Source organism: Acinonyx jubatus, chromosome D4 (genome assembly GCF_027475565.1).
Source record: "Acinonyx jubatus isolate Ajub_Pintada_27869175 chromosome D4, VMU_Ajub_asm_v1.0, whole genome shotgun sequence".
NCBI classification, from domain to species: domain Eukaryota; kingdom Metazoa; phylum Chordata; class Mammalia; order Carnivora; family Felidae; genus Acinonyx; species Acinonyx jubatus.
This window is the reverse complement of record NC_069391.1, coordinates 8,621,659-8,647,452: the sequence shown is the minus strand read 5'-3', so window position 1 is coordinate 8,647,452 and position 25,794 is coordinate 8,621,659. Positions and strand designations below refer to the sequence as shown.

At 48.8% G+C, this 25,794-nt stretch overlaps 1 protein-coding gene across 13 annotated transcripts in view; it reads left to right on the top strand.

Moving 5' to 3' along the window:
* Nucleotides 1-25,794, top strand: part of RALGPS1 (Ral GEF with PH domain and SH3 binding motif 1) — a 273,614-nt gene that overhangs the window by 86,153 nt on the left and 161,667 nt on the right. For all 13 annotated transcript variants that reach the window (XM_027035143.2, XM_053204591.1, XM_027035139.2 and 10 more), the window contains 3 exons: nucleotides 8,055-8,138; nucleotides 18,172-18,261; nucleotides 20,845-20,937. In XM_027035143.2, the coding sequence (XP_026890944.2) occupies nucleotides 8,055-8,138; nucleotides 18,172-18,261; nucleotides 20,845-20,937 (267 nt within the window). The remainder of the gene's footprint in view (nucleotides 1-8,054; nucleotides 8,139-18,171; nucleotides 18,262-20,844; nucleotides 20,938-25,794) is intronic.

Below are 25,794 nucleotides of genomic sequence, written 5' to 3'. Positions count from 1 at the left end.
TTTCCAGTTTCCGATGTGGTGTTTAGCATGCTCACCAGACACAGAGAAGTTTTCATTGGCCAAAAAATGGAAGGCAGTGTGAAGACCGGGTCCGAGCCTGCGTCTTCGCATGAAGCAGGTACTTCCAGAAATTTCACTTTGTGTTTCCAGCAGTGTTCAGGGTGCCTCTGCAGCATGTGAAGGTCAAGATTAAGAAGGATTCGATTGTGGAGTGCCTGAATAGCTCAGTTGGTTAAGTGTCCACCTTCGGCCCAGGTCATGATCTCGTGGTTCGTGGGTTCAAGCCCCCTGTTGGGTTCTTTGCTGCCAGCGCGGAGCCTGCTTGAGATTCTCTGTCCCTGTCTCTCTCTGCCCCTCCCTCCTGTCTCAAAAATAAATAAAACATTTAAAATAAAAAAGGATTTGATTGTGTCAAAAACTGTGATTACTGAATTTAAACCACTGTGGAAATAGCAGCAGATGAGATATTGTGGAAAACCAAAGCAGAGAGAAAGGGTAAGCTAAAATTTCTTCCTAGAACTCGGAGGGAAACCTGGAGGGGACCAGGAGGATAGATCATCTCTAGGGGGTGTGGTGCGGTCACAGGAGCTCTGTGAAAGGAGGGCTGGGGTGATGTGAGGTGGTGTATGTAGCATGGACAAGAACAGGTGTGGAACCGTGGGTACGGCATAAGCTCGGTTTTCGAGGGAGCAAGCGAGTGTGTGTGCACGTGTGTGTGCCCCTGTGCCCGTGGGTGGGGAGAGGCTACCGCCCTGGAGATGGAGGTGCTCTGTGCCTAAGGGTCCAGGCCTCTGAGACTGGCAGACCTGGGTGTGAGTCTCGGCTCTCACGCCGACCCCGTGTGAGGATTTGAGCCAACTACTTGACATTTCCAACGAAGCTTCCCTTTCCTCATCTGAAGAATGGGGCAGTGACAGTACTTATCTCCTAGGGTTGTTGTGAGAATTCACTGAGCAACGGGATAAACAGTTGTGAAATGATGAGCACTTAGTAAATGCTCAGTAAAACGTTAGCTATTGTTACTCTTGCCATTATTATTAACCAAACGTGGGTTTCTCTGGGTTTGAGGCTAATGCATGGCTTATATTTTATTTTACAGGCTTTCTGTGTTGTTCAGGTTTTCTGTCATGAACATTTACTAGGTCCCTAGTCAAAAAAACCCAAAGTGTAGTGTTTTCTAAAAGCGAACATCTGAATGCTATTACTTGGAAAAAGCATTTCCCAAGAATATGGAAAGGGAATTGAGCAAAGTCCCCAGCGTTAGAGTGGAAAAGGAACGGGTGGCCCCGTGAGCCTCATATTCGGCTTGGGAATCCAGCGAGCTGAGCCGCCGGGGGCTGCTGGCCGTTCTGTCCACTGGGGCCCTTTCTCTGTCACATGGACGGGAGACCATTCACAGGGCTGCACTTGGCCGCTGTGCCGCGTTGACAGCTGCTTCTAATTGTGCAGAGCTGCACAGGACTAGGGCTGGAAAGGGAGTGTTTGGGAAATTTGCATCGTCTTCATGACCCTAAATCTACATGTGTCCTAAGCACGGTAGTTTGAGGATTTGATGAAGAGGTGGTGGCTGTGAGTTGTTATTCTGTAGAAATTAGTATGACTGAAAGCTGAGAAAGATGAATGACTGTACTCATTCCTTGACCTCTGTCCCCCAGACACATACCCTGACGAGGAAGGCACCCATTTGTCCCCAGTGATTCTGTCCCCCTCTTGTGGTTTGTCTGGCCAGGGTTCCGAGGCCTTCTGGAGGCCCTCATGTTCATTTCTCCCTGGGCCCTGCCTCCTCCCTTTCTCCGCACACAGCCCCTGGCGGGTGTTTATTTCACATTACTAAAGTGAACTGCCCTCCTGTGAGAACGTTACACCCCATGTATGCGATTATAGTACAAACTAGACTGCAGTCCAGCTGAAGATCACTTGATGGGTTTACATCCACTCTGCCACTCTTGCTCGTGTTATCAGGGCAATAAAACCTACCTAACACATGCGGGAGGCTTTTGGAAGCCTACCTCTTCAGTCGCTCCCTTGCCTTCCCATCCCACTCAATAAAATAAAATCCAGTCCTTACTTGCCCTCCAGGCCGGGCTATGACCTGGCCTCCCATCTGCTTCCTTTCTTAACCACCTCTCCTCCCACTGCTCTGCTCCAACCACATTGGCTACGCTGCTGTCCTCAGCCCAGCCCCTGCCTTGGTCTGTTCCTTCGTATCATTCACCCCTTCTCTCGGCTGGGAGCCTGCTGGAGTCCCACGTGAGGCCCGCAGCTCTGTCCTGGCTTTGGTGAGGACAGCCTCACCCTCTTCATCGCCTGCATGTGTGGCCGGGGCACATTCAGTCACCTGCTCGTTGTGTCATTTTTCACTTAGAAATGGAAGGTGATGGCAACCGTGCCCACTCTGAGGGTCCTGTGAGGGTGGGACGAGACCCTCAGCACGTGCCAGGTGTTAGCACGGTTCCTGGCACAAAGTCGGTAGTCAGTAAAGCTTACTGGCTGGGCCTTGGTCCTTGTCCCAGGCATAGTTGGAGTCCTGCTGCCCAGGAACTGCTCTTCTGGGCACCTTATCCCCATCAGACTCCAGGGTCTCTCCTGATCTGGATCATCTGCCCCTGCTCCCACCTGCCCTGTGCTGCCTTTTCCCTCATTTAAGACACCCATTGAAAGTACTTACAATGTATCAGACATTATTCTAAGCAATTGACAAATATCACCTTATTTACTTCTTTTTTAACGATTTATTTATTTAGTAATCTCTACACCCAATGTGGGGCTCGAACTCACAACCCCAAGATCAAGAGTCACATGCTCTTCTGACTGAGCCAGCGAGTTATATGTTACTTCTTATAACTACTGCGTGAGGGAGGTGCTGTCCCTGCCAGTTTTCAGATGAGCAGGGTCGGGCCCTGGGGGTGGCAATGGCTTGGCCAGGATCACACAGCCAGCTGGTTGTGAGTCAGCCCCAGTCCATCTGAGTCCTTAACTGCTGTACTCCAGGGTCTCTCTTTTCTCAACCCTCGTGCCCTCCCCGTTCACTCCTGAGACCAGAGCCAGCCCCGCTCCTGGGTTCCAAGTGGGAGGCCCCCACGGAGCATCTCTCATTCCTACCTCCAGCCCCAGGACCCCTACTTCCACACCAGGACAAGAGGATGCCATGCACCTTTGCTACTGTGACTTCCGCGAGGGTGACAAGGTCTGAAGGTCCTCGAAGGACACAGCAGCCACTCCGTCATTTGCCTGTTCTTAACCATGTCACCAGAGTCTAGGCCCTAAAATGCCTTACCCCTTAGTCAGACCCCACTCCCAGCCCCCAAACTGGCACTGTCTCCCCCGACTGCCTCAGTGGGTCGTCTACTCCCTGGGGTGTTTTTAGAACTAGTTTGACTAAGTGTGATTGTCCCACAGGTTCTTCTGAAGATCGTTCTAGACTGTAGAATGGGAGGAGGGGGGAGGACGGAGAAGGGTCGCCACTGAGCAAAACTGGTAATGCGGTGCCTGTGGCCAGTGGCAGCCTGGTGGTAGCCCATGGAGTCAGACTTCGTGACCTTTCCTTCACACGATGCGTGTTCCACGTGGACATGTTTTAGGAGCGTGATTTGGAAAAGATTGCAGTCCGGATCAAGCACGTGTGTGGAAGGCCCGTGTGTTGGCACCGACTTCCTGTGGCCTAGATCCTGCAAGGGTCTCCGGGGAGGACTTGTCCCACTGCCCAGGTTCTAGAGCCTTACCTCGCTGGCCCCAGACACGGTCAGGGTCGGGCCTTTCTCAGGCCACCTCAGGCATCTGACTCCCAGACCCGTACGCGCAAGGCTGGCAGCTGGTGGCTTTGCTGGCAGTGTGGCCCCAGGTAGCTTCACAGGGAGAGCTGCAAGCAGTGGTGACTCTTGGTGTCACGTAGGAATGATTGCGTGAGGCAAAAGTTGTTTCTAGATTGGTTTCCCCGGTTTCTTTGTAATAAACATTCTCCTTTGACTGTCAGAATGGGTGTCTAAATGAATCTCATGCTGTTAGGTTTTTCATTTAAGGCAGCTGGTCAGACTCCTTTTTGGTTCCAGGCCCACTGACGCTGACGTTGAGGTCCCTGTAGGACACTGGGGAAGGTGTGGCCAGAGGTGGCTGCATATCCTGGTCTGGAGCTCAGGAGAGAAACCGGGCTGGGCACAGATGTGCGGGGCAAGCCACGGAGGTGGATGTGGTCTTCCAGGGAGGACTGTGGACGGAGAGGTATTAATATAGAAGAAGACCATGGACAGATTTAGGTGGATATGGGGTGGGGGGGAAGTACCAGAAAAGAAAAAAGCAGCCAGAAAAGAAGACTGAGGCTAGGGGTTGTGAGAAGACAGCCGGAGAACAGAGAGCAGAGAGCATGGTGCTGAAGGGCTGGTACAGGCAGCGGGAACAGGTGGGGCTGCTGCCCTGCTGGGAAGCTGTCACCAGTAAGGGACAGAGCAGGGTCAGTGGAGCAGGGGGCTGGGAAGGAGGTGGGGAGGGAAGCGGTACTGACAGCCTGGAAAAGATGTCTTTCAGCAGGACTCTCCTTATTATTATTGTTCGCGGAGAGGAAGGAGGTGAGCGTGCAGGGAAGAGAGAGGGCTGGAGGGCAAGGCTGAGCAGGGGAGGGAACGGGGTCCAGTGCCCAGGAGGAGAGCGGGTCCCCGAGAGGATAGGTTTGCTCTTCCATTGAAGCCAAGGAAGGGAGAGGACGCAAGTGAATTTGCACATTTGGTGGCAGAAAGGTTTCTTCTCACAGCTCCTGTTTTCTCCCTGATGAAGCCAGGGAGCATCCACATGACAGAAGAGAGGCCCCGGAGGAAGCTGGCAAAGGACTGTACAGGCTCATACTCTCCTTTCACATCCAGTTGACCTCAGCAGAGAACTCAGAGCCAAGGACAGACAGGGTGCGATCAGGGCCCCAGTGCCCTTGGGAGGGGGCTGTGTGGTGGCCCAGGGACAGCTGGGTGGCTCACCCAGGATGCAAGGCCACCAGCCTCAGCCCAACCCCTTGTCTCCTTCTAGAACCAGCCCTGTCTCCTCTGGTCAATTTTAACTTAATTACACTCAGATCAGTTCCATAGCATAGACCTTTTTTAGGCATTAGTGACTGGAAGAGTTTTGTTCTATTACTTCACATTTTCCAAACCCACTTCACACAGATGGAATCTCTTGTAATCCTATAAGGCCAAACACAGAAGAAACAGTGCCAAGGAGGTTGGGCCCAGGACTTGTTTTAGTGCAGATAGAACGGTCTTCTTTCTTTTGACGTCCTGATAAATCTTTCTGCCCTGAATTTGGGAGATTTCAACCCCGAGGAACGCTCATACTCCATTCATTCAACAGATGAGGCTTGGCATCCGCTGTGAGCCAGACCTGTGCCCTGCATGTAACCTCCTTTGCCAGGCGTTACTTCTTTCAGTCTCTGCCACAATTCTGTGGAGTTAATTTCGGTGTCCCTGTTTCATCAGCGATGAAAACAGTGCCGACAGAGGTTAACTTGCCTGAGGTCGCCTCGGAAGTAAGTGGCCGGGCGGGATTCAGGGCAAGGTCTTTTGGTTCTTAAGTCCTTCGCTCCTTCCATTTCATCAAGGAACCCCTCAAACACAATGTTTCACTCTGTTGAGGTTTTCATTTTAAATGTTATGCGTCTCTCAACGTGAGAGGTTCTTTAGGGAATTGTCAAAACCCTGAGAAGTATAGTTTTTGAACCAGGGTCTTAGAAATGTTCCAATCAAATAAATTTAGGGCAGATGTATTAAGTACTTGCTTTGGTTCCTGCCTGCGTGACATCAGCAAAGTGAGAGAGAAATCGTGATAGATTTCGTTAATAATTTGAGATTGCAACAGGAGCACGGTGTGGGAGGAAGTGGAGGGTGTTTGGAGCTTGCGCTGAGTCTGACAGCAATGCGACCCTGGGAAGGGGAAGGCAGATAACGTTCGCCAGCTACTTGTTATGTGCTCCGTGCCCTGCATGTCTGGATCTCACGTAGTCGTTATTTAATGAGCTTCACAGATAAATACAATATGATACCCATTTTAATATGTGAAAACTGAGCTTCTGAGAAGGTTGTCTTCTGAGATCATGCAGCTGGTGTGTGGAGGCCAGGGTATGACTGGGTCTGTCTAATTCTAAATAGGATTACAGACTCTTAATTTAATGTGTGCACATAAACACATACTTGTGCGTGCATACATACACATGTATATGTGTAAAGCTTTTGCTGTTTATTAAAGAATTCAGGAAAAAACAAAGGGGTGACTATTAACGAGAAATTGGGCAACAACCATGCCTCAGTCCTTGAAACACCTCTTTTATATCTGATTATAATCCATTGCTTTCCAGGACTGGTTCTGGGATCCACAGAGGAGGGAGGTTCTTGTTCTCACAATTAAACTTTGAAAGGGCAATGATATACATTTGCAAAATAATTAAAGTATCTGTTCTAAAGGGGAGGAGAAGTCAATGTAACTGAGGCAGGTTGAATACATATTTTTGGAACAAGGAGAATCATGGTAAACAGAGGTGAATGCTCCATCTCAAAGAGGCTCATGTCTGCTCGTGAAAAGAAATGAGTCAAGGTATTCATTCAAGAGGATGGATCCTGAGCCCCTTCCTCTTTGCTAAATGGATGTGGTGTGAATTACATGAGGTAACAGGTGAAGTGCCTTGGCCAGCCCCTGACATGCGGGGGACTCTTGATAAATGGGTTCGTTAACGTTCGTTAATGTCCTTATCATTACTATTCTTTGGGGTCTGCACTGTGAGGGTGTAAAGGACTGGCAAGGTCAAAGATGGTCGTGTTTTCCCATGTGGGTGACCAGGAGGAGAATGGCGCATTTACAGAAGGGAGACAGCCGGGAGAGGAGCAGAGTGCATAGCCCCCGCTTGGTGCCTGAGTGCTTTCAAGTCCAGGCCATTGATCTTCTATCCCGAGCTGTCCATTGCCTCCAGCCAGGATTCACGTAGCACCTGTGGCATAGAGTTGGGTCCCGAGATGCATTTGAAGGGCACAGCACTTCAGACAGAGCTGCTCGGCCAACAGGTTTTGTCTCTGGCCATTCCCACTGCCCTCCCTGACCTCCTAGTAGACCCCTATTCCCGCTGCCAGGCAGCTGGCTCTCTCTAAAGATCTTATTAAAGTTCCAGATGTGTGGCAAAAAAAAATGTTGTTAATAATAGCAAGGCCTGATACGAATTTAAAGAAGGTCTTGTAACTTAGGGATAGAGAACTTCATCTGCCTCCTTTATTCTGTTCTTCGCCAGCGCTCCCAAGCCACAAGCTGAGAACGCTGGCCCTTGGATAATGGGTTTTCTCTGGTCTTCTTATGCACCCAAGTCATCCTGTTACAGTGTTCCTGTTAACTCCCTTGGGCAGGAACCAGCCTCACAGATGGGTAAAATTTAGATAATTTGATTATTCAAATTATATCATTAAACCTGTTGGAAAAGAGACGAGGCCCTTGAAGAAGATGTTAAAGGCAACCTCTCCTTCTAGCGCCCTGTTGGTTGTACGAGATAGGGGAGGGGCTGACTTCAGGAAGGGGTGTGAGGTGGTCCCAGAATCTTCTCTGATTACAGTGGGCGGGGGCAAGGAGGTTCCCTCATGCCAGGAGTGGAGGGTATCACGTGGCCAATGAACTCTGAAATCGTTTATCCATATTTCACTTTAAAATTTTTAAGTTCACCTGGGAGGATGGGTCTTTCTAGCTAACACATTACGCCCTCTCGCAGACAGTTTACCTTCAGAAGGGACTTCTGGTCCCAGGGGAACTGGCAGAGGAGGCAGTTTGTGGTTAAGAATATTTTGGCACAGAAGTCCTGGGAAATGTGGCCAGGGTTATGGGGCAAAGTGTCCTACTTTCCATCCTCACTCCTGGGGGTCCCGGGGTGCACCTCCATCTACAGACCCAGCCCTCCTCTCCAGAGGACGGGGAGAAGACTGACCCACCCTGGTGAAGATATGGATGGCCAGGGCTTTGGCCCTTCCCCACCTTTGTGTCCATATTCCAGTTAGATGTCCCTTGTGTGTTAGAATCGCTGTTGAAATTGACTCTGTGCTTCCTAGGAACTAGCCAGCTGTGGATGGAGTAAGAAGGAGAAACATAGTCTCGCCCCCAACGTTGTGGCCTTTACCCGGAGGTTTAACCAGGTAAGCAGTACCCCTTGCCTGTGCGTGGCCGGATAGCGATCTGTTGTCCCCTTGGGCTGGGAGCCCTGCCAGGGTTCAATCCCAGGCACCTGGCCCCCGGTCCAAACCCCTCTTCCCGAACCATCCCGCCCATCAATCCTTTTGCCTGCACGGTCCTTCTTCACAGCAGGTGGAACCAAATACATCTTTTCCTGGGTTTAAATTGCTTCACTGGCTGCCAGTTCCAGCTAAGCTAAGGCTCAAGCACCTTAATTTCCCTGCAGGGTCCTGCACGGTGGGTCTGGTTTCTGTCCACCCCTCCAGTCTCCTCTCTTGTCCCTTTCCCTGCTCCACAGGCTTCAGCCATCCTGGCCTCCTTCTCTTCCCTGATGCACCCTCTCTGCCCCATCAGGCCCCAGATGTGCTGTCCTCTCAGTTCAGAATTCTTCCTTTCTGCTTAGCCCCCAGTCTGATCTTAGCCTGAGTGTCACTTCTGTGGGGAGCTCTCTGTGAACCCCTCGCCCGTGCGAGGTCTTGCTGTCAGACATTCTCTCACTGCCCCCTGTGCTTCTTTTTCCATCTGGTCCTCTGCTCATCTGTCCTCGCTTTGTGCAGCTCCTTCGCCTCCGTCTTCCTTGCCAGTCTGTGGGCTCCGTGAAGGCAGGAGCCATATCCATCTTGTTCACCAGTGCACCTCCCGCCACCTGGCCTAATGTCAGGCATATGATAGACCCTCAGTACATACATGTGGAGTGGATGAAGGAGGTGCTCGGAACTTTGAGTGCCCGATGCCCTGGTCACCGGCCCCATACATACTACTGCAAACTGACTTGGTCCAACCAGCACCTTTGCGCCAGTATGAAGATCTGCACCCCCACTTAAGGGAACGATGATGAAGGCTTGGACCAGCTGAGGGCAGTGGGCTTCTGGCTTCTCAGCCAGATCTACCAGAATGAGATCTCTGGTAGAAAGCACCCTCTAAGACCTCCCTTGGATGGACCAAACCCCCAAATGGTGCTGTTGACAGTTTTTCTTCCTTCTTGTTTTTCTGGTTTCAAATGAGGACAGTGGTTTAGAAATTGCATAGTGTGCGTGACTGGACCTCGGGGTGATGGGCCTGGGTTTCCTCTGGGCCTTCCCACTCAGAAATGCTGGGCCCTGTGCATCACCGCTGCCCAGCCCTCCCCAGGCTTCCCCAGCCTCGGCTACCACCGGAGGACGGGGAGAGCCTCCGAGAGGCACCAGCTTTTCGTCTGGAGATCAAGACTGAAGTTTGCATTATTGTTGTTATACTAGGAACTAAGAAGGACCTAGGCATCTGCAGTGGGGCTGTATGCACTGTTTGTTTTGAACAGAGAAGTTCTGAAGGCTTTTGTTTTCTTGCTCTTTCTTTTCAAAATCTTTTCCTTTTCAACTGAGCTTAGGCTTTAAAAAATAAAACAGATGTGCACACACTGTCAGAGGATTCATAGTTTCCTTCACAAAACTATTTGACTGGAAGCCAGCTCAGTCCCACCTCTGGCCAGCCACAGTGCTCCCGGAGGAGGGCCGCTGGGGGCTCTGATGTAATCTGCTTTGCACGCGGAGGCCAGGTCAGCCTGGCAGAGGGTGGTGCGGCTCGTTCTGCGAACAGTTGCATCGTGTCCAGATCAGACCAAGCGGGTGAAGCGAGCCAGAAGCAAAGTCGCATTTTCCCAAACAGGACGCTCTGAGAAATGGTCTTGCTGCCAGCCTGTCAGCTACTCAGAGCGAGCAGCTCCTGGACACAGCCATTTGGCTTCAAAACTGGCCAACAGCCAGGCCCGGTCAGCCACTAGGGCTGCTTTCTCTGAGATGAACCGATTGGCATCCCTTCCTGGCAGACTTTTATATGTGAGAACAAGGCTCCCCATCAGACTCCAGATAAAGGAAAGCAGGTCAGTTGCCTTTTTGAGCCTCAGTTTCCTTATCTGTAAATGAGAATAACAGTATGACTCACCTTGCACAGTTGCTGTGGAGATTAAATGAAATGGCACACGAAGAGCTCTTAGCACGGTGTCTGGCATGTAGTAAGCGTCCAAATGTTTTCGGGGAAAGTAAGAGAGAACAGGAAGATCAGCTGATTGGAAGGAGGTTGCCCGCAGATGTGGGGCTTCTTGTGGCCAAACCAGAAACCCAGTGGCCAGACCCTGTGGGCTTGCCTGCTTTCTCTGTGGGACCTGAGTCCCTTGGAATTTGTTCCTAGAGCTCATGGAGGGATGGCAGCACCCAGCTGAGTTCACTGAGCTGTCTGCTCTGGGCCAGGCTCCTATCTCAGCCCCAAGGAGTTCACCACAGACCACAGAAGTGCTCCACCTTTTTTGAATCATGTGTTCTTTTGAGAATTTGAAAAATATATATGCATATGTGAACCCGTTTCCAGATAAATGCAGAGATGTATAAATTTGCATTTAATTTTAGTGAGTTCAGTGCTTGCCCCCTCAAAATGTGTGCATGAACACTTTAGGGGTCTGTGAGCAACAGCCTAAGAAGCTGTGGTCACAGAGAATCAAACCCCTACGGGTTTGCATCCTAGCCCTACAACCTACTAGCTTTCCCATCTTGGGTTGTCTTTTGACCTTTCACCTTCCTTATTTATAAAGTGGGAAGAATCATTTCAAGTGGTTTTGAAGATTAAATGAGAATTGTGGATGTAAAGGGTTTGGCCCAGTACTTGACACATAGTAAACAATTAGCGTTAGCTGTAAAAAGGGTATAGAGTAGTGGGAGCTCTGAACTGAAGGACAGTGAGGCCTGGGACTGGTTGCTGGCAGCAGAGCTGGACTTGTGTCCTGAAGATGCTGAAGAATTAGGGAAAGATGAGGAGGGAATTGGGAGAACTTGGTTCTGGTCTAGATTCTACTGCTAACCTGTTTCAGGCCTCGGGCAAGTCACTTCCTCTCTCTGGGTCTCAGGATCCTTATTGGGCAGGGCCAAAGGTTCCTGGTTCCAGGAAGCTGGGTCCCTTCTCTGGCAGCTTCCTCCTCTGTGGCTGCAAGATGGCTGCCAACAGATTCTGGCTCACATCCTGTTGTGAGGGCAACCCCCAGCAGAAAAATCTTGCCTCCTTTTCTGTAGCTCTGTCATCTGATGTTTAGCTGCTTTGGCTTGTGTCCCATCCTGTTCATCCTGATCAGTCACTCTGACCAGGAAGACATGAGGCTCTGGTTGGCCAGGTCTTAGAAATAAGCCTGCCCATGGAGCTAGGGGCAGGGGGCCCAGGCCACATGAGCTGAGAATGGAGAAGTGATAGTTCCTCAAGAAACTAAGATGTCAGCCAATGAGGAATAGAGGGGAACTTCCTCAACTTGATAAAGGACACTTACAGAAACCCTGCAGCCAACATCATACTTAATGGTAAAACATTGGATGATTTCCCCCTAAGATTGGCTAAGATGTGCTCTTTCTTTTTTTTTTTTTTTTTTTAATTTTTTTTTCAACGTTTATTTATTTTTGGGACAGAGAGAGACAGAGCATGAACGGGGGAGGGGCAGAGAGAGAGAGGGAGACACAGAATCGGAAGCAGGCTCCAGGCTCTGAGCCATCAGCCCAGAGCCCGACGCGGAGCTCGAACTCACGGACCGTGAGATCGTGACCTGGCTGAAGTCGGACGCTTAACCGACTGCGCCACCCAGGCGCCCCGATGTGCTCTTTCAATACTTCCATTCAGTCGTATTGGAAGTCCTGATTAGTGCAATAAGAAAAAAAAAAGATATGATGATATACAGATTGAAAAGGAAGAAATGAAACTGACTTTACTCACATATGACATGATTGTGTATATAGAAATTTTCAAAGAAATCTGTAAAAAAATTTACTGTAACTAGTAAGTGAATATAGCAAGGCTGCAAAACACAAGATCAATATACAAAAGCTGTCCTATATATAAGCAGTAAAGAATTAGAATTTGAAATAGAAAACCCCCACACCACTTACAATACACACACACACACACACACACACACACACACACACACACACACAATGCTTAGGTATAAATCTAACAAAGTACATAAACGTTCTGTATGTGGAAAGCTGCAAAACGCTGATGAAAGAAATCACAGTATATTGAAACAGATAAATATTCCATCTTCATGGTCTGGAAGACTCCCAACTTGATCTATAGAGTGAAGCAAATCCCAATCAAAATCCTATCAAGCTATTTTGTAGGTCGAAAAAACTGATTCTAAAATATATATGGGAAGATTAAAGACAGAATAACCAGTGCAATGCTGAAAAAGAGCAAAGTTGGAGGCCTCGCTCTACCTGATTTCAGGACTAACTGTAAAGCTACAGTAATCAAGACAGCATGGTCCTGACAAAAGAAAAGACACCTAGTAATGGAACAGAACAGACATATAGTCATCTGATCTTTGACAGATGCATGAGCCCTCAATGGAGGAAGGGTAATCTCTTCAACAAAATGGTAATGGAACAATTGGAACATTTTTTTAATGTATGTAAAATAACGGACCTAGACACAGACTGTATAGATCTTTCATAAAAATTAACTCAAACTAGGGTGCCTGGGTGGCTCAGTCAGTTGAGGGTCTGATTCTTGATTTCAGCTCAGGTCATGATCTCACAGTTGTGAAATTGAGTCCCATGTCAAGCTTCACGCTGAGCATGGAGCCTGCTGAAAATTCATATTCTCTCTCTCTCTCTCTCTCTCTCTCTCTCTCTCTCTCTCTCTCTCTCTCTCCCCTCTCTCCCCCCTCTCCCACCCCTCTCTCCCTCCCTCTCCCCACCTCTGCCCCTCTTCCCTGCTCACACACACTCTCTCTCTCTAAAAAAAAACCAAAAAAAAAAAAAAAACCAAAAAAACTCAAAATGGAGCATAAAACCTAAATGTGAAAGACAAAACTATAAAACTTCTAGGAGAAAACATAGAAGAAAATCTATATGACCTTTGGTGATGAGTTATTAAATGTAACATCAAAAGTACAATCCATGAAAGAAAAAACTGATTAAGTTGGGATGCATTAAAATTAGAAATTTCTGCTCTGCAAAAGACACTGGTAAGATAATTAAAAAACAAAGCACAGCCTGGGGAAATACTCACAAAACACATATCTGGTAAAAGAATTGTATCCAAAATATACTCTTAAAACTCAACATTAAGAAAACAACCCAATTAAGAAATGGGCAGAAGATCTGGACACCTCACCAAAGAAGTACAGATAGCAAACAAACATATAAAAAGATGCTGAATGTCATTTGTCACTGGGGCAATGCAAGAACACTATGCACCTTTTAGAAGAGCTAGAATAAAACAGTGACAATACCAGTTGCTGGCAAGTATCCGGAGCAGTACAAACTCTCATTCATTGCTGGTGGAAATGCAAAACGGTACAGTCCAGCAATTACACTCCTAGATAATTATCCAGCTTCTTTGAAATCTTCTATATACACATACACACAAATATCTTTATAGCAGCTTTATTCATCATTGTCAATAACTGAAAAGAACTAAGATATCCTTCAATAGGTGAATGGATAGACCAACTGGTAAATCCATACAATGGAAGAGTATTCACCAAAAAAATAAATAAATAAAGGAATCAGCCCTCAAGCCATATAAAGACATGGATGAATCTTAAATGCATATTACTAAGTGAAAGAAACCAGTCTGACATATGAATGATTACTTCTACCTCCCCGCTCCCAGCTTTTTAAAAACATTCTGGGAAATGTAAAAACGTTTTTCAAAAAGGTAAAACTAAGGATGATAAACAGATTGATCAGTGGGTTACCAGAGGTTTGAGACGGGGAGAGCATTGAGTAGGTGAAGCACAGAGGATTTTTTAGGGTGGTGAAACTATTCTGTGTGATGCTGTATGATACATAGTGTCATTTGGACACACGACACTATGCATTTGTGGAAACTCCTAGAACTTTCCATCACCAAGAGTAAACTTTAGTGTATTGCAAATTTGAAAAATTGATTGTGGAAATTAATGAAATCTAGAATGGAATAGGTAACATAAAATCTAACCATATTATAAATGTATGAAACAACATCACTGAGGAGGGTGGGGTGAAAGGTGCTGAATTAAGTAACTTTGGAAATGAGGGGAGCCTGTAACACTGAAGACGAAAGGAACTGTATATAAGCTCTATACTCTAGTTAATATAGCTGCTTCCCAAGTGCATTGGGTAACAATTCTGAAGCTCTTTTACATGAATACTGGAATTGAACAATTAAGGAAATGGATGGCAGATGGTAGGACCCAGGTTTTTCACTGTTGGGAGTGGAAAGTTACAGATGAGCAAGGGGGAGACATCAATATAAACTCACTTATTTTAATATAGATACAGATGGTTGCATATAGAAATATTTATAGATGTGTATATGTACATGTTAGTATACATGCGCACACACACACACACACACACACACACACACACACACACGATGCATGTATTCGCTTGCTCTCCCAGCTGAGAGAACCTAGAAACATTGATGCCCAGTAGCAACAAGTACACCCAGCACCCAGATCTTGTTTTCTCATACCATTCTCTAACAAAAGGAACCAGGGCTCCTTGGAGAAATGGCTGGTTTAATCCTGGGGCAATAGCATCTCGATGAGCCTATAGCATCATGTAGTTCCAGAAAATAAGGAAGTGCTCAAACCAACCAACCAGCCAACCAACTAAAACAATGCTGGGTAGGTCAAAGGAACATAGGAGCCAACTGAAAGAGCTTTCAGTGACCAAAGCTGGAATAATTTGAGCAAGAAAATAAATAACATAGTATTGGGTTATAATCCCAAGTGTTAAGTAGGTATCCATGAGTCTTTTCTGATATAAATAAGTGATTGCATAAATAAATGGGGAAGAGTAGGCAAATTTCCTGTGGAGAATAATTCCAATAGCTCACTTCCTTCTATAGTGACTTCTTTCCAGAGTCTGAGGTGATACTATTATTTATGTAAAAGTTTCCTATTAATGGCCATTTCTTTTCTGTTCTTTTACTTTATGAACAGTACTTTGGTGAATCCTTTTACATTAGTTCCTCTAAATTTCTGTGTTTTCATAAAACAAAAATTCTAGGGAGAATAGAAGTTTAACATCTTTCAAGTTATATTTAAGTTGCTCTTCAAAATGGTCCTATAAATTTATACTCCCCAAAACAGTGTAAAATAGTACCAGTTTCTTTACATTCTTGGTACAATACATGACCCACAAGGGGTTAATGTATTTTCCTTAATACACAAAGAACTTTACTAAATCAGTAGTAAGAGGACAGCTGTCCCAATAGAAAGATGGGTAAGGATCCGAGCAGGTAATTCACAGCGCAGATAGTACAAATGGCCCATAAATATTTGTAACAAAAAACTGAAAAAAAAAAAGTACAAAAGATATGTTAATTGAATAGTAATGGAAGAAATGCAAAATAGAAACAATGAGATATTATTTTGCGTGTTCGGTTAGTAAAAAAAAAAATTGCAATAACCTCTTTGTGCAGGGGGCTGTGGATCAGCTCAAACTTGTTGATGGATAAACAAATAGACCTTTTGGAGGCCAAGTTTTTATATGTGCTTTTGAAAAAAGATACACATACTTTTATTCACTCCACCTTACTAGAATTTACCCTAAGACCATAATTAAAAATGTATAAAGATTTATGTGTAAATATGCTTACCACAGCATTGTTCAGTACAACAAAATAATTAGAAGTAGCCTACCCAACAATAGGAGGTGACTTAATGATGATATTTCCCTAAGGTGGAATATTATTCAGGTGGAATAATATATACCAATTTAACTGAAAAAGACAGACGTATGGAAAAGAGAGAAGAAGGACACAAACCACGATGTCCGTCATCATGGTCTGTGTATGAGAATGAGGTCGCGAATGATTTCTGCCTTTTGTGCCTATCTCTGTGTCCTTTGTTTTCTGCCTTAAACTTCTCTTCAATTTTGTAGGTAGAGAAGAGAATAAAAAATGTTTGAAACTTTCTTGATTCTACTTTTGTAATGTCTTTCCTACCTGCCCCTTCTCTCCCGTCTCCTTCAACATGGGCCTAGCGCAAGCCTCCTGCCTGTCACTTAGACCATTGCATCAGGTTCCTGATGGGTGTCCCCGCCCCTACAGAAGACTCTTCCTTCTTGGCTTGGAAACCTATGGAAGTCTCCCCATGCAGAAGAGCACCTAAGGTCCTTCTTGTCATCTTGTTGCTCCAGACCCCCACATTCTGGCCTTCGATGCCCTTTCCAGCGTTAATTTCCCTCATCTACCTTGACCCCACAGAGCACCCACAACACCAGACCAGTCGGTCCGCTCAGCTCTCCCTGGTCATGGTGTATACAGCCATACCTTAATCCCGTCTCTACCTGTTTGAAGTTTACCCATCTTTCAAGCCCTGCCTCTTCCAGCAAGCCTTCCCCTATCATTACCTCCCCCATGTTCTAGTCCACTTAGGTTGAACTTCTTCCGTGTCCATGATCGCCAGGTGATTTGGGGAGGGTCCTGCCTCTTCCTTTGGTCCCTTCCATACCAGGCAAGGGCTGATAGGGTCTGGACTCACAGTGTCAAGTCTGCACACAGTACAGGCTTCATGAAAATCTGTTGAATTGAATTGACTCAGAGTTGCTTCTGCTTACCGCATGCTGCAGATCAGAGTCAACTCTGCCATGTTCCATAATTATGCCTTAAATACGTGTGATTTTGGGGCATGCAGGAATCTATTAAATTATACATATAAACTATCACACTTGAGGTTATGTGGCATAAAAATGTGCGTGTATTAAAATATAAGGTTTATGGGCATGTCACTTGGTGTTCAGAAAGTCTTTCTTCCATAACTGGCTAGTAAAACTTTGGAGTCTGAACTTAATTTTAGGCAATTCCTTGGAAAAAATGATTCTATGGAAAACCGGGCATGTCCTGGAGGCAACCACAGATAATTACGCAGAAAAAAACTTTTCTATAATATTCCTGCTTAACATAAAAAGCAAATTTTTTATTCTTCGTTACTCTTCTCTTCTTTTCGCGTTGAAAAGTGACTATTTCAGGAAAGAGAGTAAATTTGGTTGCAGCAGTAAATGTGCCTTGTTAAGTCTGGAATATCCCCGTTTTTCTTTGTAAAATTTAGAGGTTTTACATGCCTTGCATTCCTTTCAACTCCACATAACCAACCTGGTACCCTGCTCAGCCCTCTCTCTCTCTTTCTCTTGGTCATGCTGTCAATCCACCCTTGGGTGTCTATGTGTCACACAGCACTGTTGTTACAGTAGTGGGACACTTCCTAGAGGTTCTTGGCACGAAGCCCCTTTTGTGTTGCCCTGAGGTGTCACGTGAGTCAACGATACCCTGGTAGAGAATTTGCTTGTTCCCAGAAAGATTCAAGGGGCTTGGGGATATTGATTTCTGTGAGAGGTCAGGCATGAACAGTGTTCTGAGCCCAAAGTGCCACTGTGTCCTTCTGGCATGTGTAGTCTTCAGAAAAACCTGTCTCTTCACCTGCACTGCTCTATGGAACTTTGAAAGATGCTTTTGTATCATTTAACTTACTGGGCGAACCCTCTCCTAGAAAATTAAATTTCTTACAGTTGTGCAAATACTGGTGAATCCTTCTCGTCTTGGGTCTGCCTGGGGATATAGATCTCCTGGGTGGTACTGCCCATGTACATATCCCTTAGTCTGGCCACTGGTCCTTCCATCCATCCAACCATCCATCCGTGGTCTTCCCACAACTGGGGTCCTTCTGAGCAGAAATCTGTCTGGTGCATCTCAGAATTCCCTGCAGTGGCTTCAGAGAGATTACTATGTCATGGAGGCCCAGTAACTCCCCTGGACGATGAGGAAAGTACTTGTCTCTCTTAGCACCACTCTGCATGTTGGAGAGGAGGTGCTGAAGGAGGGAGCCATTTGTAGGCTAGATGTTGTACGTAAAGGGACCCTCAACCACATGCACCCCCAGGCTGGAAGGCTGTGCTCTTCCAGTTTCCCGACCTCTGGGAAATCCCCGTTTGTGGTGGGCGAGGGCAACGTGGGTGGTCCGGCATTTAACCGCTGTATTTGACTTTACAGGTCAGTTTTTGGGTTGTACGAGAAATTCTAACAGCACAGACTTTAAAAATAAGGGCAGAAATCCTGAGCCATTTTGTGAAAATAGCCAAGGTAAGATGTTTTATTTTTTTTCCTTCCTTCCTTCCTTCCTTCCTTCCTTCCTTCCTTCCTTCCTTCCTTCCTTCCTTCCTTCCTTCCTTCCTTCCTTCCTTCCTTTTTGTTTCAGAGTGTGTTTCCTCAGTACTTTGGGAGCCGCTTTGCTCTGGGCCTGCTGGGCAGGGTTCAAACAGAAGGCTGTGACCTGACCTCTCCAGGCTGTAAGATGGGCCTAGGTGCCCACTCAGCCTCCTTGCCCCCGTGCACGCATGGCACTGTGGCCTGTTACCCGTTACCATGGCAGCCAGCTATTCTCTTTAGCTGGCCATTCTGCGGGGCCCTGGGGGCTCCCTTTGGGGTCCCTCCATCCTCTGTTTCAGATTTAGCCCTTCGGGGGGGGTGACGGGTTATGTGATACCATCACACCCTGCACGGTTTTGTCCCCAGTCAGCAGAGCTCATCCCACCGCATCCTGAGTTTAAGGCCTGGGCCCCGTGACCCTGCTGGCTCTCACCCCCACCTCTGCCCCTGCCCGAATAGGTTCTGTCCTTGCAGGTTGTTGAGCACCGGGCTTACGTCTGCACCCCGCCTTTCCCCTCCTCTTCCCTGACACCTGCCAGCCCAGGCAATGACAGCATGGGCTTCCCCAGACCACTGTCATCACTTCCACGGCCCTGCCAGCTCCTCGCCGTATGCAGCTGCTGACCGCCGGGCTTACCCACGTCTGGGCGGCGCACTGCTGTGCTGTCTGGTTCGCTGCGGGGTGTGTGTGCGTGTTGCGTCCCTACCCAGTCCCCGGGCCAGCTGGCCTTTACTGATTGCCCTTCACGAGCCAGGCACCTCAGCAGCCACCTTCCTGAAATGGTCACGTTTGAGGTTCACTTTGTTAGAAGGCCACTTCCAGAGCGGGGAGGAGGGGTGTAGGGAGGTGGGCGTCCATGCCTGGGGCCCTGCAGCCAGTGAGCTGGGGCGTGTCTCTGCTTTCAGGGGAGCGGCTCTCCCACCCCTCGTGGGAAGGGCAAGGGCATCGATCTATAAGTATGCCCGGGGCAGCAGACATTAGCACGCCCTGTGTGTTCTGAAGAATTTGGAACCGTGCTGGGCTTTGCGATGCTTGCTGCTGGCAGTGAGCTTATGCTGGGCCACGGGAGAAAGCGGATGAAGTTCCAGCCCACCTGGTGCTTTCAAGAAATGAGCTGACGGCGCCCAGACTATCCCTCCTTAACCTCTGCCGTCTTCCAGCGGTGGCTCGTCATCCTGGCCTTGTGCCCTGGCTGTGTTCTTGTGTAGGCTCCCCTTCCTCTGGACCTTGCCATCCCATCTACAAAATGAAAGGGGTGGATTAGGTGATCTCCCAGAGGGCCTTCAGCTCTAAAAGAAACTGTGTGACAGGCATGGCAATTCGGATATGTAGGATGAAATTCACTTCTCTCAGAGAACCTATTAATACACACAGGGAACAATTAGAGATTGTTACAAGATGTATGAAATGAAGTATTAACTTGTGTGGTAAGGGAGAAATCTCAGTAGGGACAGGGCCGTGAGGACTAGGCATAAGGGCTTGTCATTTACTTGTTCATTCCATAGGCCCTACTGTGTGCTGTATGACGTACTAGGGATACGATGGCAGAGACAGGTAGAAGCAAGGGTCCACATGGTCCAGTGTGCTAAGGAGGTGTGCACACTGCTCTGGGAACACACAGGCGGGTTCCCCAGCCTTCCTAGAGCTCTCACCCCGGTGCCGGGCACTGGTCTGGCATGTTGCATGCACCATCCTGGGTAGGGTGGGTGCCATGGTTACCTTCCTTCCTTGTTAAGTATGAGGCTCAGGTGACTCGCTGCAGGACACACAAGTGGTGGGAGCTGGGATTGGAACCAGATCTCTTGGTTTCCTCAAACCCGCTCACTAGCCCAGGCTGCACCGGCTCCTGAGGATGAGACGCAGAGCCCCAGTCCTGTTAGGTTTCCCTCCGCACCAAACCGAGAACGGAGCAGTTACATCTCTGTGCACTTACTCCCCGCTGTGTCCCCTTCTCTTGTCTTCCATGGTAAGGAACTTGTGTGAGACTGAATTGAATCCAAATGTTCTCCCTAACTTGGGGTCTGGTTCAAAGGAGCACAGTCAAGTGACCGAGAAGCCAGAGCTCCGTCTCCCTAGCTGAGCGGGACGGTGCAGATCGGTAACACCTTCCCTCAGCCCCTCTCCTGCCTGGTGTAAGGTAGTTGCAGAGGACCCACGTGGGTATTGTTGGCACAGCCGAGGCCTCAGTATACAAAAGCCTGCTGGGACAGTTCCAATTCGTCTAAAAAAAGGACGTAAATGACATTATCAAGCCTTCTCCCGAGCCATGTTTCTGTCCAGCAACCAGACTAGTCAGCTTGTAAAATTTTGTGTTTTAGATGCAGACTCACCTTTTGACAGTTTGAAGGAAAAAAAAGCATATGGTTTCTATGAACTCCCTAGAACTATATTTTCGACATGAGATATTTTTAAGTATAATTGAATTTCATAAATATGACAACATTTGGTAACACTTGAGCATGTTTTTGTTCTGTTGTTTATAGCAGCAAAATAATCTATTCCATATCTTTTTTCAGAAACTTCTAGAACTCAACAACCTTCATTCTCTCATGTCTGTGGTATCAGCATTACAAAGTGCACCCATCTTCAGGCTGACAAAAACCTGGGCTGTAAGTTCATTCCTTTGATTTTTGGCTCTCATTTCACTGGGTTGAAGCTCTTCATTCCTTGAGCCTCCAAAGGCTTTCTCTGACTGCCTGCCCTTTGCCCACGAGAGAGGCATCTTCTGTCCTTCAGGGACTTCCGCCCCATTTCGGGAGAAGGAAGTTGTGAGGACGCCAACATGGCTGGGGCCGGAAGCGCCCTCGAGTGGACCTTCCTGGACCCTGTGACTTCATGTGTGCTGGCTGGGTCAGCGACATGACTTCTGCCCTCCACTTGGCTGGCATTCTTGTGACAGGCTCCGAACTGCTCTTGGGGAGGTCTCTGGGCTGATGGTTCACGCTGCCCTGGGCTGCTGGCTGTACAGCTAAGAGATTCTCTGGAGAAACCTGAGGCCCTCATGTAGGGAGAAGTGATTTTTTTTTTTTTTTCCTGAAGGCCATGGATAATTTCAGCTCAGAGGTGGAGTCTGATAGTTATATAATTGAGTCTGTAGGAAAGTTTTTCTGCTGTAAAAATACTTTAAAAATATCTCAGACCTCTTTATCCTCCTTAGCTTGGCACAGTGCCTGACATGGGGGAAGTAATTGCTATTTCCATAGCTCATTAGTATTCACCTCCTGGCCCGCCTGGTCCAGGGTCTCCCACAGCCACACAGCCCAAGCCTTTCAAGACCTGTTTATGTCCCGCGGAACTGAAGGAAACTATATGGACTTGTCAGCTGTGTTTCTGCAACTCATTTCCGAACTTCTTTCTGCCAGTCTGTGGGGCTGGGCTCTGTTTCATACTTGGCTAATTCTGGGGCCTTTAAAACACTTAAGGATTATGTTGTAGGTGATCAGAAATGAGCCCTGTTTTTTTAAATTGCAATTTTCCATAGACCTAGCCCTAGCAAAGCGGAGCGAGCAGTCTCAGCCTGGAGTCAGAAACCGGGTTTGTGTTGAGACACCGTTCAGAGCATGACTTCTGTGGGACTCAATTCCCTGTATCTACTCAGAGGTTGGCCTAGATTAGTGGTTTGACGTCAGTGCTTCGTGGAGTCCCAGGGGTTCCGTGGAGCTGCCTTGGGGGCCACCAGGGGCTGGGGGAGAGGAGGAGGGTGCCAAGCAGACACCTTGGCACTGTTTCTGCCAGAGCCGCTCTGTTCACATCAGTTTTACGTACTGGGCTTCTGGGTGAATTTCAGTTGAGCAATGGCTTGGGAGATTGAGAGCAAGCTTGGAAGCCGTTGGTCTCTCCCGTTGTTGCCAGCCCTGTGAGTCCCCGAGTCCATATGAGCCATGAGGCTTTTTTCAAAAGTTGCCCAGAGATTCTTTTTTCAAATGAATTTTCCATTATTTAGATGCTGTTGTTGGTTGTCGGGCTGCTGGGAGCTATGTGCGGACTCGGAGAGATGAGTTACGGAGCTCGGGGTGCACAGACCTTACTGGCTGTGCAACTGTGATCCCAGTGACCCCCATGAGCTGTGTAGTTGGTGAGGCCAGTAGGGGAGCCTCGCAGGCCACCTCCTGCCCACCTGCCCTGTTGGTCCCAGCCCAGTGGTTGGCACGGAGTGTTTGGGAAATGCAGGGGGCCACATTCATCCTCTTTCCCCTTCGTCCACATCACCGCAGCGCAGTGGAATCGGTGGCTGCATTTCTTCCTGATTCTGTTTCCACACCTGCCGTCACAAGCACATAGCACATCTGCTCTGTGGTTTTATCTACAGTCTGCCTCTGCCTTTCAGCCGCCTTCTTTCACACGACAAGGTCGGATTTTCCTTGGGTCTCCGGGGCCCAGCTGAGTGTCCCCGTGTTGTGTGTCCTGCATTTGTTCAATGTGCTGAGGCTTAACCTCCACTTGCTGTTAATTCTGGTAATGAGATTAGCCGCAGAAATATTGCCAAAAAGGAGTTGTTTCCCCTCTCCCCACTTTTCCGTTAACGTGGTACTGGGGAGACCCATGGGCCCACCGAGCAGGGCAGGAGCATAGGAGCCACTGCCACAGCAGCACAAGAAGGTCAGTGCTTTTATAGCCTTCATTTTTTCAGAGAAAGAAACTGAGGTTCCAAGAGGTGTGGTGGCCTGACCAAGATCGCAGAACTGGCGAGGACCAGAGCTGGTATGACGCCTTGCTGGGCCGCATAGTCCGAGTTCTTGGCCAGTGAGCTGGGTGGCTTGTCAGTGACGGAACGTGATGTCGGAATCAGGCTGGGCACAGGGCACGGAGAAATTGGCACACGTGTTTCTTGGGAGGTGAGGCTGGCACACGGGCCCTCAGGGACAGGGTGTGACCAGCTCCCTGAGTGCCGTCCCTGGGGTGGCATGAAACCCTGGATAAATGAGAACCCTGGACGGAAGGGACTTATGGGTGTGCCCCTTGGTTGTACCATGGATGACCTCCAGTGAGGGCCAGGTGGTTGTTAGCTGTAGGGCAGGGCAGCCTGTTGACCCGTCCGTGGCTGGCTGCGGGGTGCCGGTAGCTGAGGGAATTGGGATGGATCAGAGACTGACACTGAGCACAGGCTCCCACACAGCAGGCGTTAATAAATGCTGCTGCTGCACAAATGGGGAGGGAGTCCCCTTCTGTTGACCTGGAAAACACAGACAGGGTCTGATTCATCCCAGCACTGGGGCCTCTTTGGAATACTGGCCGCCTCAAGGCCATGCGACCTAAGCAATGGTCAATTCTGATTTCCCGAGTACGCACTACCCTGCGGCTCTTACTCATTCTGCAAATCAAACATTTATCGAATGCTTTCTCCATGCCGGACCCTGAGGCTCTGGGCAAGGGCTCTGCCTTCGTGGGCTCTTGTGTTGTTCAGAGGAGACAGACACATCGTTGAGGAGGGTGAACACAAGCCCCGTCTCGCTGGTATTAGAAGAGATGGATGAATGTTCGTTGGGTGTGTGAAGTACTGTCAGCTGGTGCGAGAGTGACACAGGAGAGCAAGGCAGGAGGGTGGGAGAGAGGGTGACGGGGGCGGCGGGAACACGGGGCTTCAGGGCAGTCCTCTCTGAGAAGGAAGAGTGCGCTACGTCACCACCTGAGTGACACGAGGAGGTGGCCGGGCCGGCATGAGGGCATAGCCGGTGCAAAGACCCTCAGTGGGAAGAAACGTGGTGCCATCAGGAAGCTCAGAGTCAGCGTGGTAGGGGCACTGTGGGCCGGGAGGAGATAGAAGCAAGATGCTGTGGAGGGGCCCATCGGGAAGGGCTTGGAGCCCGGGACAGGAGTTAGGTTCTAGTCCAAGTGCGGGGAAGGGTTTTAAACAGGAGCCGGACACGGTCTGGTTTACAGCTGCTTTTCGTTTTTTTATTTTTTAAATTACCGTTGCCACTTTGTGGAAACAAACTGGGTGGACGTGCAGGGGCCACGATGGGAAACGGGGCCTGCTCAGGAGGTGCAGGCAGCATCCAGGAGTGAGGTGATGTTGGTCGGGGTGGGGAGGCAGCAGCAGACAGGGGAGGAGGAGACCGATGGGGGAGGTGCTCTGAAGGCAGACCTGGCAGGTTCGTGGGATGGGATGTCGGAGAGGAGGAAAGGAAAGGAATGAAAATGATTTCTAGGTTTGGGGCCTGAGCAGTAGGGACGATGGTGAAACCTTTTCTCTGGTCAGAGTGGTCCCGGGAGGAGACCGACTTATTGACGAGTGACCTGGGGGTATGGAGTTCCTGGAGTTTGGGTGAGTCACTCTCTACGGTAATTATAGTCATGTGCTACACATCACACACACACACACACACACACACACACACACACACACACACACACACTCGCACACACATGCTCTGCTGACTCTCTGCACGTTCCTGTCGTGATTTGCTCTTTCCTACTGAATCGATCCAGGCGGTTTGACTCAGCTCCAGCAACGGGGGGAAATGATCGCCAGTGGGCCAGGCGGCCTGGTCTGCAGGATGGGGACCTGGGAAGGGAACCTCCTGGGAGTGGGGCTCTCACTCCAGACACCTGTGGGGGGAGGCACAGGGTCATCAAGCTCTGCAGTTTGGAGAACAGCCACTTTGCAGATGTCCTGAGGAGGCCCATGTGTGGCATTCACATATTTCGGGCTTTGGAGGCTTCTCTTCTGCCTCTGTCTGATGTCGTGCCCCAGGGACCCCCCACCCCCACCCTGATGTTGTTAAGAAGATGGCCATAAGCATAGGCTGCCTGTTTTATGCTTCCCTGAGCCTTGGCAAGGTGGGTGAGGGGGTGAGGAGATGGAGGGCAGAGGAAACCAAGGTTTGCGCCTCCGATCACTCGTTCCTCTGTCCTTCCTCAGAGCCGTGCCTGCATTGCTTCCCAGAAGGTCCCAGTCATGAACCGTGCTGACATTTTCACCCTCACCTTCCTTACGTTGCCACAACATCGGCTATTTCGTCACCCCCTTCTTGAAAAATCTCCTTCCACCGGCTGAGGCCTCTTCTTCCATTTCTGACGGCTGGCTCCTCCCTGACCGCTTTTGTTCCTCTCACCCTCTGGGTGGAAGTGTTCTGTGAGGCTCCGGCTCTGATTCCCGCCCTCCCATCAACTCTCTCTCCCTTGGGATCTCAGGGCACGGAGGACACCGCCGTCACTTCTGTGCTCAGCGCAGGCGGTCTCCTCCACTCAGGCTCAGCCTCCTTCTGCGGCCGTGGCCCCGTGTTCCCACGCCTGCTCCACGCAGCCCTCTGCTCGCATGTTCCTTTCACAGCTCACACTTGGCGTGTCTGAAATCAAACTTTGGTTTCCGGGAGTGATAGGGAGTGCCAGAAGACTCTCTTAGCAGATTGTGTTTTGGACTTTGAGGCAGTATGGTAGACTGAGCTGACGGGGATCAGCCCCGCCCTCCCGATCGCCCGCTCCAAACACACAAACACAAATAAATGCTGGATAAAATACAACCA